Source organism: Lagopus muta, chromosome 1 (assembly GCF_023343835.1).
Source record: "Lagopus muta isolate bLagMut1 chromosome 1, bLagMut1 primary, whole genome shotgun sequence".
NCBI lineage: Eukaryota > Metazoa > Chordata > Aves > Galliformes > Phasianidae > Lagopus > Lagopus muta.
In genome coordinates, this window is record NC_064433.1 from 192050016 (window position 1) to 192063530 (window position 13515).

At 43.9% G+C, this 13515-nt stretch overlaps 1 protein-coding gene across 2 annotated transcripts in view; it reads left to right on the forward strand.

The window, feature by feature from the left end:
• Positions 1–12963, forward strand: part of WNT11 (Wnt family member 11) — a 33716-nt gene extending 20753 nt beyond the window's left edge. For both annotated transcript variants that reach the window (XM_048951682.1, XM_048951685.1), the window contains one exon: positions 7384–12963. In XM_048951682.1, coding sequence (XP_048807639.1) covers positions 7384–7558 — 175 coding nt within the window. In that variant the 3' untranslated portion in view covers positions 7559–12963. The remainder of the gene's footprint in view (positions 1–7383) is intronic.
• The last annotated feature ends 552 nt before the right edge of the window (positions 12964–13515 follow it).

A 13515-nucleotide genomic window follows, 5' to 3' on the forward strand; every position in this document is an offset into this window, starting at 1 on the left:
GATGGTCAAAACAACAAGGTTCATTGAACGCATAGAATCGTTTGAATTGTAAGGAACATGTTGAGTTCATGTGACCCAAATCCCCTGCAGTGAAAAGGAACACCTACAGCTCAGTCAGGTGCTCAGAGACCCATCCAGCCTGACCTTGGGTGTCTCCAGGGATGAGGAAACCACCTCTCTGGACAGCCTGTGCCAGTCCTTCACTACTTTCACTGTAAAAAAACTACTTCCTTATATCCAGTCTAAATCTCTCCTGTTCTAGTTTGAAACCATTTCCCCTTGTCCTATCTCATCAGACCCTGCTAAAGAACCAGTTTCTTTTTTATAGCGTCCCTTTAGATACTGGAAGGTCACTCTGAGGTCTCCCTGGAGCCTTCTCTTTTCCAGGCTGAACAGCCCCAGCTCTCTCAGCCTGTTCTTATAGGAGAGATGTTCCATCCTTTGGATCATTTTTGTGGCCCTCCTCTGGACACACTCCAACAGGTCCATGTCTCTCCTATACTGAGGACTCCAGATCAGAACAGAAATGGACCCGCTGATATTCAGTGGGAAATGTCCTTTGCATTGTGTGATCATGGGGTCAATGAAATTTCCTTACAGTATCACCATATTTAGAGGGGGACAAGTGGTAGCTATGGGTAGACAACAACATTTGGTGTTTGGTGTCCGTGACAGCCTTCTTGGGTTTCTGTCATGCAATGAGGCCACAATATGATGAGCTTCAACTTGGTTAGAATTCATATGATGATTTAATAATTTTGGAGCCCTTATCCCCAGTGCCACCTTTTGTTCATGGCACTCAACTAATAATGATGGAATCATAGAATGGCTTGGGTTGAAAGGGACTTCAAGGATCATCATGTTCCAACTCCCTGCCATGGGCAGGATTGCCAACCACTACATCAGGCACCAGATCAGTCTGCCCAGGGCCCCATCCAGCTTGGCCTTGAACATCTCCAAGTACGGGGTATCCACTGCTTCTCCAGGCAGCCTGTGCCAGCACCTCACCACGTTTTGCATGAAGAATTTCCTCCTGACATCTATAATGACTGAGAAATAATGAACTGATCTTCTGTGGGTGTCCCAAAAGTTTACACTGAAGGAAATTCAGAAAAATATCTTTCTTTTCCTCCCACTTGCTCTTTCCATCTTTCCAAGGCAGTGTGCTCGTAGTTGGCACTGATTTCAGTAGCTGGGCCAGCTGTAGTTTGGGTCATCTGTAGTTTCTTGGGCTTTTTCTCATTTAAATCTCAGTGAAGATTTTAGAGACCTGGATTTGACCTGAAAATATTTGCGAATCATTAATTTACTTATTGCAAAATTGCAGTGGATAGTGAATTAAGGTGGAAAAAATAAGCCAGTTCTCCTAATATATTTAGTCCCTCTGCATCAAACCAGTGTTGAGGTTAGAGGAGAGCAGGAATGACTTTTCATATAGTGAGATTGAACAGAGAATACCTGGTCCATCACTGGTGTTTATCACTTCTCTTAAAACCATTTTCTGCAAACAACTTGTTCCAGGCTTTACTCTCCTCTGAGTTATGTTTGACTTCATCTGAATTTCCTTTCTTTTCTATTTTTCTATTTGTTTTTTCCTTTTTCTTTTTCCTTTCATTTTTCTTTTCCTTTTTTTCTCTCCAAATTAGACCGATTGTCTTTTTCTCTTCATATAAACAGAAGTTGTTCTCTCTTTTTTGTAACGATCCTTGCTAGGTGGGAAGACAGCTTTTCTTACTTCCCTAAGCCAGTTCCCTGAATCCTTTCTGCTTTCTGAACTGCTCCTCTCTGCTCCTCTGACTCTCCTGAGAACATTCCCACATTTATCTGGATCTTGCTCAGAATGCATTGCTTGCTTTGCATTTTAATCCACTCTCAGAAATGCTCTCAACTCCCTTCTCCCCAGCATTATCCACAAGTTTGTAAGTTTACTCTCTGTTCTTTAATGAAAATACAGGCTGGTTCCAGGATCTCCCTTGATATCCCCTTGCTGACATGAAGTATTGATAACTCTCTTTCGTACAGTTGTTCAGTGTCAGTCTCCAGATATTCCCCATGGCTGAGAAAGCAATTTAAAAGTAGTTAAGATCCTGCCCTTAAAATCTGACATGCAGTTGTGCACTTTGATGTATTTTTAGCTATGCCCATTGTTTTACATACTTCCTGGGGGACTCCAACTATTTTTCTTTTTCTTTTATGTACTGCTGTGCAGCATGACATTACTGGAGCAAGGGGCACTAGAGAAACGACAAGAAATTTGATCTAAATTAGAAAAAAAAAAGAAAGAATTTCTTTACTCAGCAGTAGTGTCTTCTGGGAGTTGTGGCTGCTGGAGTTCATGCAGACAGGTGGTTTCCCTGAGGTCAGACAGGGATGAGACAAATCGTGCCCAAGGGAACGCCATGAGGTTAAGCAGGAACATCATCCCAAATTCAGCAGCCCAGATGTTGGGGAAGTATGAGGGGACAGACTCCAGAAAGTGGTCTGATTTGTGTTTTTCCCTCTAAACAGCATTTCCCACCTGAGGAGATGCTAAGCCTGACACTGAGGGACATGGTTTAGTGGGCATGATGGTGATGGGTTGATGGCTAGATTTGATCTTTGTGGTCTTTTCCAACCTTAATGATTCTATGATTCTGTGATTCCCATAGACATTGCAGAGTACTGGGCCAGGCAGGCAATTACAGACGCAGAAGGACATCATCGCTAGCCAGAAAGTACTTCTTTCCTGCATGACCATAAGAGATCTGGAATGTCTGTTCTATGTGGGATGGTAGAAGATGGATTCAGGTAGAAAAGGAGTCATTGTCCTTGGAATCATAGAATCACAGAATCAGAGTCACAAATGTTGGAAAAGACCTCTCACATCATTTAGTCTAACTGTGGTCCATCTTGCTTTTGACTATACCAACTCACTCAATTCTCCTAAAACAGAACTTAGGTGGTTTTAAGGATAGCTTGAACAAGCTCTGGCCTGATCTTATGATCTGATTTTTGGGTGGTGCGATGTGGAGGAGTTAAACTCAGTGATCCTTATGGGTCCCTTCCACCTCAAGATATTCTATGATTCCATTATTCTAGGCTGCCATCCATATTGTGCTCCTGTTTGCTGTACTTCAATTTCTGACTCAAAATCCAAACAAACCTGCCTTTCTATTCTATGAAATGGGTATGCTAATGAAAGATTCCCCGGGAGGGAGATGGCTTAGAGTTGTGAGATGGGGAAGACTCAGAAATGCAAAAATATCCTTGCCCATCTGTGCCAAGGACCATCCTCATGATGAGGCTGTTGGGACTCTCAGGGTAATACACAGCAACATACCTGACTTAGTGCTTGGCAACCTTGCCTGTGGCAAGGGTTTTGAAGCTAAATCTTTGAGGTCCCTTCCAACTCAAGCCATTCTATGACATGTTTTTATAATATGTACAGCAGAGGTTTTCCAAGTGAGGGCTGGAAGGGGGAGATTTTGGACAAGAAGATTGAGTGGGATTTGTCGTGTTAGCAGGGCTGACCTCTTCCCTTCTTGCATAAAGAAGGACAAAACACTGTGGCAACGTGAAAGCCTGTTCCTGAGCCAGGACCCTGGCTGGGATTATGGCTGCAGCACCATTTTTCAAGTCTGGTCTTCCAAGTGCTGCTGGAGGTTATGATGTTGTGTTAAGATGCAATCGTCCATGTTCGTGTTTTCTCTCTGTGACTCGAGAGGAGGACATTTCTCTGAGTTGTTGGAATTGTGCTGGACCAGGCCCAAAACAAATGACATTGAACTTAACCCATCAGCAGGGAGCCTGATGGGATTGCAGCCGTGGGCTTGGAAAGCAGACATCCAGGAGCAGCTTCTGTGGGTAAACTCTGGTCTTTTTGCTCCTTTGTCTTCCCTACTCGCTTTTCACATGGGTAGCTACAGCTGAGAAACTCACTTTTTATTCTATTTGTTTAAAAAGGGAAGAAAATTAAGAAAATTCACCCATGGCTATAATTTTAAACAGAAAACCAAACATGCTCAGTGGCATGATCAGAAAAGTCTTCTGGAAACATATTTAGGTTCAAAACAGGGTTATAGCAGTCCTTTTGGCTCTTCATCCTCCCATCTTCCAGAATGTCCCTGATATTTGGTTAACAATGGTGATAAGCCTGAAGATTTTTTGGTAAGATTTTATTCTTTCCCTACATTTTAAGCTGTATAGGATGGGTGCTGCTATGGGAAATCTTGTTTTGATCTCCTCCCTCCCTCCCTCCATCCCTCAATCCCATTTCTTTTTTTGCAAACCACAGGAACTGAGATCAAGGAAAGGGTGATTCACTGTTCCCAGACAGCAAGTGGAAGAGTTTTGCTCTCTAAATGGGATAAAACTGATCCTAGGTGGTGGACTGGAGTCAGAGGGTCATCATTTCCCTTTTCTTGGCCATTTGAATGGGTTCTTAGGACAATAGGGAACACCGTCTCTAGGTGAACCTTTGGGCAGCAGCCTTTCCAGTCTCCAGTAAAGCTGAGTGAGATCGTCAAATTCTCCACCGTCTTCTAATATCAACATCCTTATATTTGAACATTTGCTCTGAATATTTATTGCCTTTATGAATCTGTTTATGAGGATTTGTTCAAAGGTTTCCTGGAGGAGGGGCCCTGGCCCGTGGGGCAGTAACAGTGCCTTTGGTTCAACACTGGGCAAACACACTCAGTGTGGTGGCAGCCCTCATCTTTGGTAGAAGCTTTCAAAGGTTTTTAAATATTTACACACACTCCCGAATGAAGGGGAGAAGGGGGGGAGCCTTTAAAAAAATGAGCCTGGTGAGGAATGCGAGTCAGAAATAACAAACAGGAGGCCTGACTGAGTCAGAAATAAATAAGGGAAGAACAAGAACAAAATCTCAACACCTCATTAATACCATAACTTTTCCTAAAGCATTACCTCATGAAGAATTCCTATAAATCTCATGGATTTGTTTTCTTCTGTTACTGGACTGTTCAGTCCAAGTGTCAGACTCATGCTCCTCTCTTCCTTCTCTACCCCAACTGGCCTTACACTGTTTCTGTCCAAACTAGATATGCAGGAGGGAATTTAGGAGAGATGCCAGCAATGCCACCATAGTCATCAAACTGCCTTTCCTACATTAGTGTCAAGTGTCCATCCAGCTCACAGCCTCACTGTGCTGGGTGCACAATGAGATATTTTGCCCTGAAGCTTTGGTTTCCAGCCAAGTATCTGACCCAATATGAGTGTTTTCTCCCTGGGCTATATGGGGAAAAGCTGAGGGGATTGCTTTGGTCCATCCTGGAGAAGAGGAGGCTCAGGGGAGACATTATGGCTCTGTACAACTCCTTGAAATGAGGTTGTGGTGAGGTGAGTCTTGGCCTCATCTCTCAGGTTAACAGTGTTAGGGTGAGAGGTAATGGCCTTAAGTCGTACCAGAGAGATTCTGGTTGGATATAAGGAAATTTTTATTCTCGGAAAGAGTGGTGAGGCATTGGCACAGCCTGCCCAGGGAGGTTGTGGAGTCAGCATCCCTGGAGGTGTTCAAGGACAGTGGAGATGCGGCACTTAAGGATATGGTTTAGCAGGCATGGTAGGGACGGGTTGGGGTTGGACTTGGGAATCTTAGAGGTCTTTTCCAACCTTAATGATTCTGTGATTCATTGATTCTATGATCTCTACAACTCCTGGAGAAATGGCATCTGCAGGACATGGTTCATCTTATCCAAAAATCAATGCCTGTTGCATTTTTACATCTAGTGATCCCACTTGGACAATTTTAGGAGAATGGGATAGCTGTTTATAGAACCATAGAATTGTAGGATCGTTAGAGTTGGAAGGGACCTTTAAAGGTCATCGAATCCAACTCCAATGAACAGGGGTGTACACTGCTGCATCACTTTGCCTGGGGCCCAATCCATCCTCGCCTTGAAAGTCTCCAGAGATGGAGCATCAACCACATCTCAACCACATCTCTGGACAACCTATTCCAGTACCTCAGCACCCTCAATGTAAATATATTAACAAATATATCAAACCTAAATCTCCACCTCTTCAAGCTTGAAAGCATTTCCCTTGTTCTGTCACCACAGACCCTGCTGTAGAGTCTGTCCCCTTCTTTTCTGTAGCTCCCCTTTAGAATGTGAAAGGCCACTATCAGATCTCCCTGGAGCCTTCTCTTCTCCATACTGCACAGTCCCAGCTCTCTCAGCCTGTCCTTGTAGGAGAGGTGATCCATCCCTTGCATCATTTTTGTGGCCCTCCTCTGGACACGATCCAACAGTTCCATGTCTCTCCTGTATTGAGGACTCCACACTGAGGAGTCCTCGGTGAGTTCTCAGTACACACACTTGAGGGCTGCACTCAATCCTTTCATCCCCCAGCTAATATTGGTAATGCAGACCTTACTTGGATTTGTTGAACTTCGTGAGGTTCTCCGGGGCCCACTGCTCAGCCTGTCTAGGTCCCTTTGGATGGCATCACATCCCTCTGGTGTGTTGACTGCACCCCACAGCTTGGTGTCATCAGCAAACTCGATGAGCATGCACTCAACCCCACTGACAATGTAATGGATGAGAATATTAAAGAGTATTGGTCCCAGAACTTAACCTGTGGGACACCACTCATCACCAGTCTCCATCCAGACATTGAGCCAGTGACGCTACTCTCTGGACTCAATCCTGAAGCCAGTTCTTCGTCTATTGAACAGTCCACCCATCAAATTCATGTCTTTCCAATTTGGAGAGAAGAATGTTGTGGGGTACTGCGTCAAAGGCCTTACTGAAGTCCAGATAGATGACATCAGTGGCTCTCCCCTTGTCCATTGATGCAGTGTCACCATCATAGAATGCCATTAGGTTGGTCAAACAGGATTTGCCCTTGGTGAAGCCATGCTGGTTCTCCTGCATCACCTCCCTGCCTTCCTTGTGCTTTAGCATCGCTTCCAGAAGGATCTGTTCCATTATCTTTCCTGGCACAAAGGTAAGACTGACAGATTAGTAGTTCCCAGGGTCATCCTTCTTAACCTTCTTAAAAACCAGTATGATGTTTATGTATTGGTTGTGATTTTCCTGATAAGTTCAGAGCTAAATAGTGGCTGTAAGAGTCTGCTCAGGAGCTTAAAGCCCTTTCTTATTGTTGTGTCACTACATTTCTGACAATGTACACCCTCCCAGATCTTCTACAGTTGCTTTACGCACTGGAAAGACACTCTAAGATCTTCTTAGAGCCTTCTCCAGGTTCAGCAACTCCCAGCTCTCTGCCCATCTCCATAGGAGATATGCTCCAGTCTCAGAGCATCCTTGTGGACTCCTCCAGACCTGCTCTAATAGGTCCAATTGCAGAGCTTGTCATCATTGGTTCAGAAAGACCTGCTGGGCTTCACGCTCACTCACCATGTTTCCTTTCCTCCAGGCAATGCAACAAGACCTCCAATGGGAGTGACAGCTGTGACCTGATGTGCTGCGGCAGAGGCTACAACCCCTACATGGACAAAGTGGTGGAGAGGTGCCACTGCAAATACCACTGGTGCTGCTACGTCACCTGTAAAAAGTGTGAGAGGACTGTCGAGAGATACGTCTGCAAATGAAAACACCTCGCTCTGCTGATGCTTCAGAGAAGAGAAAATACTTCCTTGACTAGATGTTGCTCATCTTGTACAAAGACTTGAAGAAAGATGGTAGGAGGAAAAAAAAAAAAAAAGCAATCACATCAAGTAAAAAAGTGACTTTAAAGAAATGTAAAAAATGGAAGGCTTTCCCCCACCAATAAAATGCTCTCTGAGAAGACACAAACTCATTTGGGATGGTATCTTCTTCCAAAATCTTCCCTGTGGTTGCCAATGACATCCAGCCATCAAGTGCCTTAATATTTTGAGAAGCTAAAGTAGAAACTTTCCCTTGGGGAAGAAAAGCAGCTCCTGTCTGAATATAACCAAGACTCATGCTTGCCTATGCCTTCTTGCACAGATACTGAGTCTGCATTAGAACCATCCCAGAAGCAAAAACTCTACAACTTTTCAGCAATAACTGCATTTGTTGCCAAAGACCTAATTTTTAAAATGGAGGCATCCACTCTGGATGGAAAAAGTGGAAAGAGTTCAGGTCCATGCCCTGAAATGACCAGCTCATTTTAATCTTTCTTTTATGCAGGTCTGTGACTTCCAATGGGACTTTTCCACAGGAAAACCTGACCCTAATTTGTCTAGGCTTGATGGATTTTCACACTCAGCCATGGAAAACAAACAAACAAAAAACCAGATGCCAGAGACAGTGAGAATAGGGCATGCTGAGAAGGGTGTTATGGGGTTCTTGGGTTGTAGTGGAGCCATTAGGATAAAGTATGACACTGAAGTGAAAATCCAGTGGAAAATAATAAAACATAAAAAGCTCCTGCTCTCTTTCTCTTGCCCTTTGGGTCTTGCACTCTTAACTCTGCCACAATGGGCCACCCCCTCCTTAGGAAAAGATGCCACTGTGTCTTTCCCCAAGCAAAACTATTGAACCAGCCCCAAAACACTGCAGAGGGCAGAGTGGGTCTGGTCCTGGTGTGCAGACGTGCAGGTAGCAGCCATTCCCCAAAGTAAGGAGTGGGAACACAGCAGTCCTTCATGTGACTCTGCCCTGGTGCAGAGGAAACCACTATCGGTGGCTGTACATATTTTATTTTGTACGCAGACATACAGAAATATTTATAAGATATATCTCCTGCTTTACTCTGCTCTTCTTCCTACGTAAATATATCTCTATGTTATAAACAAGCCTTAACAATAGTACGCAATAAATGCTGAAGTTTCTGGTGCAACAGCAGAATGCTAGCTTATTATGTTTCATTCAAGGTTTCCTACTTGGAAAGCAAGCCGGGTCTCCTTCCCAAGGATGGGAGAGGCACAAGGCTCGAGGCACTCGCTGGCGTGGGATAGATAAGTTCCTGTATTCCCTCTTTCCCCAGCCTCTTCATTTTGAGCAGAATTAGCCAAGATACAATCAAGACAAAGAAACGGAGCACTCAGGGGAGGAGAGTCACCATTCTCATTTTGCTCTTGTATCAGCAATCCTCTCATCACTAAAATATCCCTGTGTCCCCAAAGAGTGCATTAAGAAATGTGACTGATGTCTCTCGTGGGTGGTTTGCTCCTCACTTCTGCATGCAGGGAGGAGAATCATAGAATCATAGAATATCCCGAGTTGGAAGGGACCCGTAATGATCCTTGACTCCAATTTGAGAAGCTGTGGAATGGAGATTTTAGCTTAAGATTACTTCATCTCTCTCTCTCTTTATATGTATATATATGTTTGCTACAAGCAACAATCTCTGTGTCTGTGTTAGGAAAGGCATCTGCTCCAGAAGCAGAAGGTATCAGAGCCTGTGAGGTTTCGCAGAACATTTCTGGGGAGCCTGTACCCCAGGAAAAGTGCTGTACAAATCAATCCTACAGAAAAGCAGGGCATTTAAGCACTTTCCCAGAAGGAAATACAGCCATAACAACACTGCTGTCCTCTTTTTCTTCTTTTCCAGCCACTCTCTAGGATCCAGCTGCTCCTGACATGCCTCTGGGCAGCCCCTGGGAGCTGGAAGAAAATAGCATGGTGGCAAAATGAGAGCGAAAATAGTACGACTAGCAATATTAGAGCTATTCGGTACTCTAGCATTGTGTGCTGTAGTAAATTTAGAGATATTTTTTTCACCTTGGTTACTTTACTGGAATTGGTCTCTTCCTTGCCTTCCCTCCCCCAGCACTGAGCAGGTAGAAAGAGGCCTTTGGTACTTTGTCAGTGGTTTGTGTAATTGTCACCCCATAAAAACTGGTGGACTGAAACGTCTCTGCAGCGCGGTGTGATGAGAAGTTGGTTGTCTTTAGGCTGACATGCAGACAGGTTGGTGGCACAGATCCCGAAGCCAGAATTTGGCTTTGTTTGATATTTTAAAGACAAGGTCAGCCGTCGTTCTTTTAAGGAATTTTCTTTTTAATTCAAGGTTCTGATGAAGCCAGGGCATGTTCTGACTGAAGGAAAACTTGAGCATTTCAATTCTGTTCTGTAATGACTTTTTCCTGCTCCCTTGCTGATGTCTTGAGTCTTTGCTTGGCGCAAAAAACAGTGAGATGGAAGAAACGCTCTGTATGCACATTGTTTTCAGCTGCAGTTCACTCCTACAGTGTCAGACCCTTGTCCCTCATCTGCTTTTCCCATGCCAGAAGAAACTTTATCTTTGCAGAGCAAGAGAAGATGTAAGTCCACCAGGCATCTGCAGGTCCTCTGACCCCAGGGTGGGAAGTGACCTTTAGATGTTGAACTGAAATGGCTGCGGCATTTGGAGATTTGTAATTTGAGGCATCCAGGCTTAAAATATCTTCTTACTTTTCTAAGAATCCTTCACCACTAGCTTAATCTGAGTTTTGCTTCTTTGAGCCCAAAGTCCTTGTGGCCCCAGCCCATGTCCCAGGCTGCTGTCATAGAATCATAGAATCATTTGAGTTGGAAAGGACCATTGAAGGTCTTCTAATCCAACTCCCTTGCAATGAAGGGGACATCTACAGCTCCATCAGGTGCTCAGAGCTGTATCCAGCCTGACTTTGGGTGCTTTCAGGGATGGGATATCCACCACCTCTCTGGACAACCTGTGCCAGTGACTCACCATTCATACTGTAAAAAATCTTCCTTATATCCAGTCTAAATCCCTCCTCTTTTAGTTTGAAACCATTTCCCCTTGTTCTATCACAAGATCGTGCTGACGAGTCTGTCCTCCTCCTTCTTCCAGTTCCCCTCTCAATACTGGAAGGTCTGTTAATCAACACTGTTACACTGATTTTACCATAACTCCCAAGTTTCCAGAGCCCTTTACTTTCCAGAGTGGCTGCACCTTGACCAACATCCCTAGTTGCACTGTCCTTTTTCATCCAGCAAATTAGAGTCGTCTTGTTCTTAATGCTTTGGATGCTTTCCTCCTGGCATCAGCAGCAATTCCAATTGCAATTGCAATGAAACGTAGCTGCCAAATAGTTTTCTGTGCATGTGTGGCCCAGAAGATATTTGTGAGAACAGCTACAAACCAGTTCTGCAAGAGTCTGCAAGGAAAATGTATCATTAATGGCAGGGCAAGATCTTCATGCACCAACTCTGCAGTAAGCAGCTTCCAAGACTCTGAAACACAGAGGTCTTTAAGTTTCTGAATGAAATGGCTCTAATTAATGTGTATGCCTCTGTCGGGTGATGCTATAGTTCCTCTCTCCTAACATGCCCTGCTAGATCCTTAAAGCTGGTAGCATTTGGCTCAGCTCTGCACCCTACCACACAGTTCTGTTGAATTACACTAGCTGGAAAAATACAGCTGATGTATTCCCATAAATATTATTATTTCAAAATATTGCAATCTTACCCCTGAGGGAAAAAGGCAAGCTGGCTTGAAAAATGTTATATTGGTGGCTTTGTAGCATTTAATCGTTTGAAGAAATATCCACAATTTAATAAAACAATTTATATTTAATGATATTTCCAAATCTGAGGATTTAAACCTTGCACTCATCCAGCTGGCTTTATATTTTTTGATGAATTCTCCCCACATCCTCACCCTATTCCATTTTTATACCATTTAGATTGCTCCCCAAAGGTAGGCAAATGACATTCATTGCAGAAAGCTCTCACCCGACCCTTCATTTAGTCTGTAAAATGGGAAGTGTTTTAGAGCCATAGAATCATTAAGGCTGAAAAACACCTCTAAAATCATCAAGTCCAACCATCCACTCACCAAACTGTTAACACAGATCACACTCAAGCAGGCAGCCCATCAGTGTTTCACGGGCTGCCACTAGAAAACTCCTTAGTGATGGGAGGGATAGGGAAAAGGAGGGACTAATCTGGATCCAGTGAATGGTGTCTTTGTCAGGAAGGTGATACAAGAGTCCTCAAGGGACCGTGATCCCTGAAGGCAACCACCAGCATCATCCCAGTGTGTGTGTGTGTGTTGCCTGGCCAGGGTACCAGCCTGGGAAGTGCTGGGAGGATGCTCTGGAGGTAGTGGGAGGAAAACTCAGCCCTGGGCTTTTCCTTCTCCTGCACCATTTGTTTGCAAACACGTTTCTAACAGCATCTAGGGCATCAAGGAAAATTCAAGAAGGAAGCAGAATCAGAGAATCATAGAATGGTTTGATTTGGAAGGGGCCATTAAAGTTCATCTGGCCCAACTCCCCCACGGTGAAGAGGGACAGCCACAGCTCCACCAGGTGCTCAAAGCTCCACCCAACCTGATCCAAGGATGGAGCATCCACCACCTCTCTGGGCAACCTGTGTTAGTGCCTGGTTACCTTTATTGTAAAAACTTCTTCCTTATATGTAGTCTAAATCTCCACTCTTTTAGTTTGAAACCATTTCCCCTTGTCCTATCAGTGAAACCATCCTGCATTGTCTGAAGTCATTTTTTTCCCCAAACTTAAATCGTTCCCCTTATTACGCATTCTACAACCACCCATGATATCCTTAACACCCTCACCCCATCTCAAAGATTTGCCTTCCTTGACCTGAAACGCTATTGTATTGCCGTAAGAGCAGACCAGACTCAAACTCTGTCCTCTACATGTGGCAGACGGAGTAGAAAACAAGATTTGGGAGAGGGAAAGAAAGAACAGGAAACTTGAAATCCACCTGAGATTAATGACTTTAACATGTACAACATGTTTTGTTTTGCTTTGTTTTCCCCTCAGGAGCAGTTTCATCAGTCAGACAGTGTTTGATTAAATATCTCAGCAGAGCTATGGTTTATTCATCTAGAACAAAAGTTATCCTCCTGGTCAGGGACACAGCATTAGCTTTGTTTTCTAATTATAAGAGCAACAGCGATAATAAAAAGAATAACAATAGTGTGCATTGTGGATCAATTTAGCTTGGTTTTGTTTTTCTTTGTTGAAAGTAAGTGAACTGTGTTTTGTCAGTCTTGTAAATGAGTGATTTTAAAGATCATTTCTGTGTTTTGGGGAGGCTTTTGCTCCTTGAAGTGGAATTTCTCAGTGTTTTCACCCAAACCACATGACCTAACAACATCTCCTTAAAAAAAATAATAAAACAGAAGAAAAGATTGTAACTTAGTTGCACGACTTTAGAAGCAATGAGGAGGGGTGCTGCAAACACTTCATTCTTCATGCATGTAGAGAGGGACCTGAAGCACGAAATCTGCCATGGGTTGTGTTATGGAGAGTCTTCCCATCCACACAACACAGCCACAACCTGAACACGTGCATAAGTGTTCCTCTGGACTGGGGCCAAAGTGCTGAAAGCCTCAGAGGATGGAAGGGCAGTTATCAATACCTGAGATCTCTCTAAGTGGTAACTGCTGACAAACGTGGGCTTTTTGAAATGAAGAGATGCATTTCTTCCAGATTTCCTAAGGCTAACACTGGGCCTCACATTCACCTTATCTGGAATGGGAGATGTAACATTACTTGGTGGCGATGAACGGTGAAACTAGACTGAAGATGAGATGCGAAAATAAAAGTAGGCAGCATCATCTCCATAGGTCGGAAATAAGGCAGAATAAGCTGGAAGAGAAAGAGAA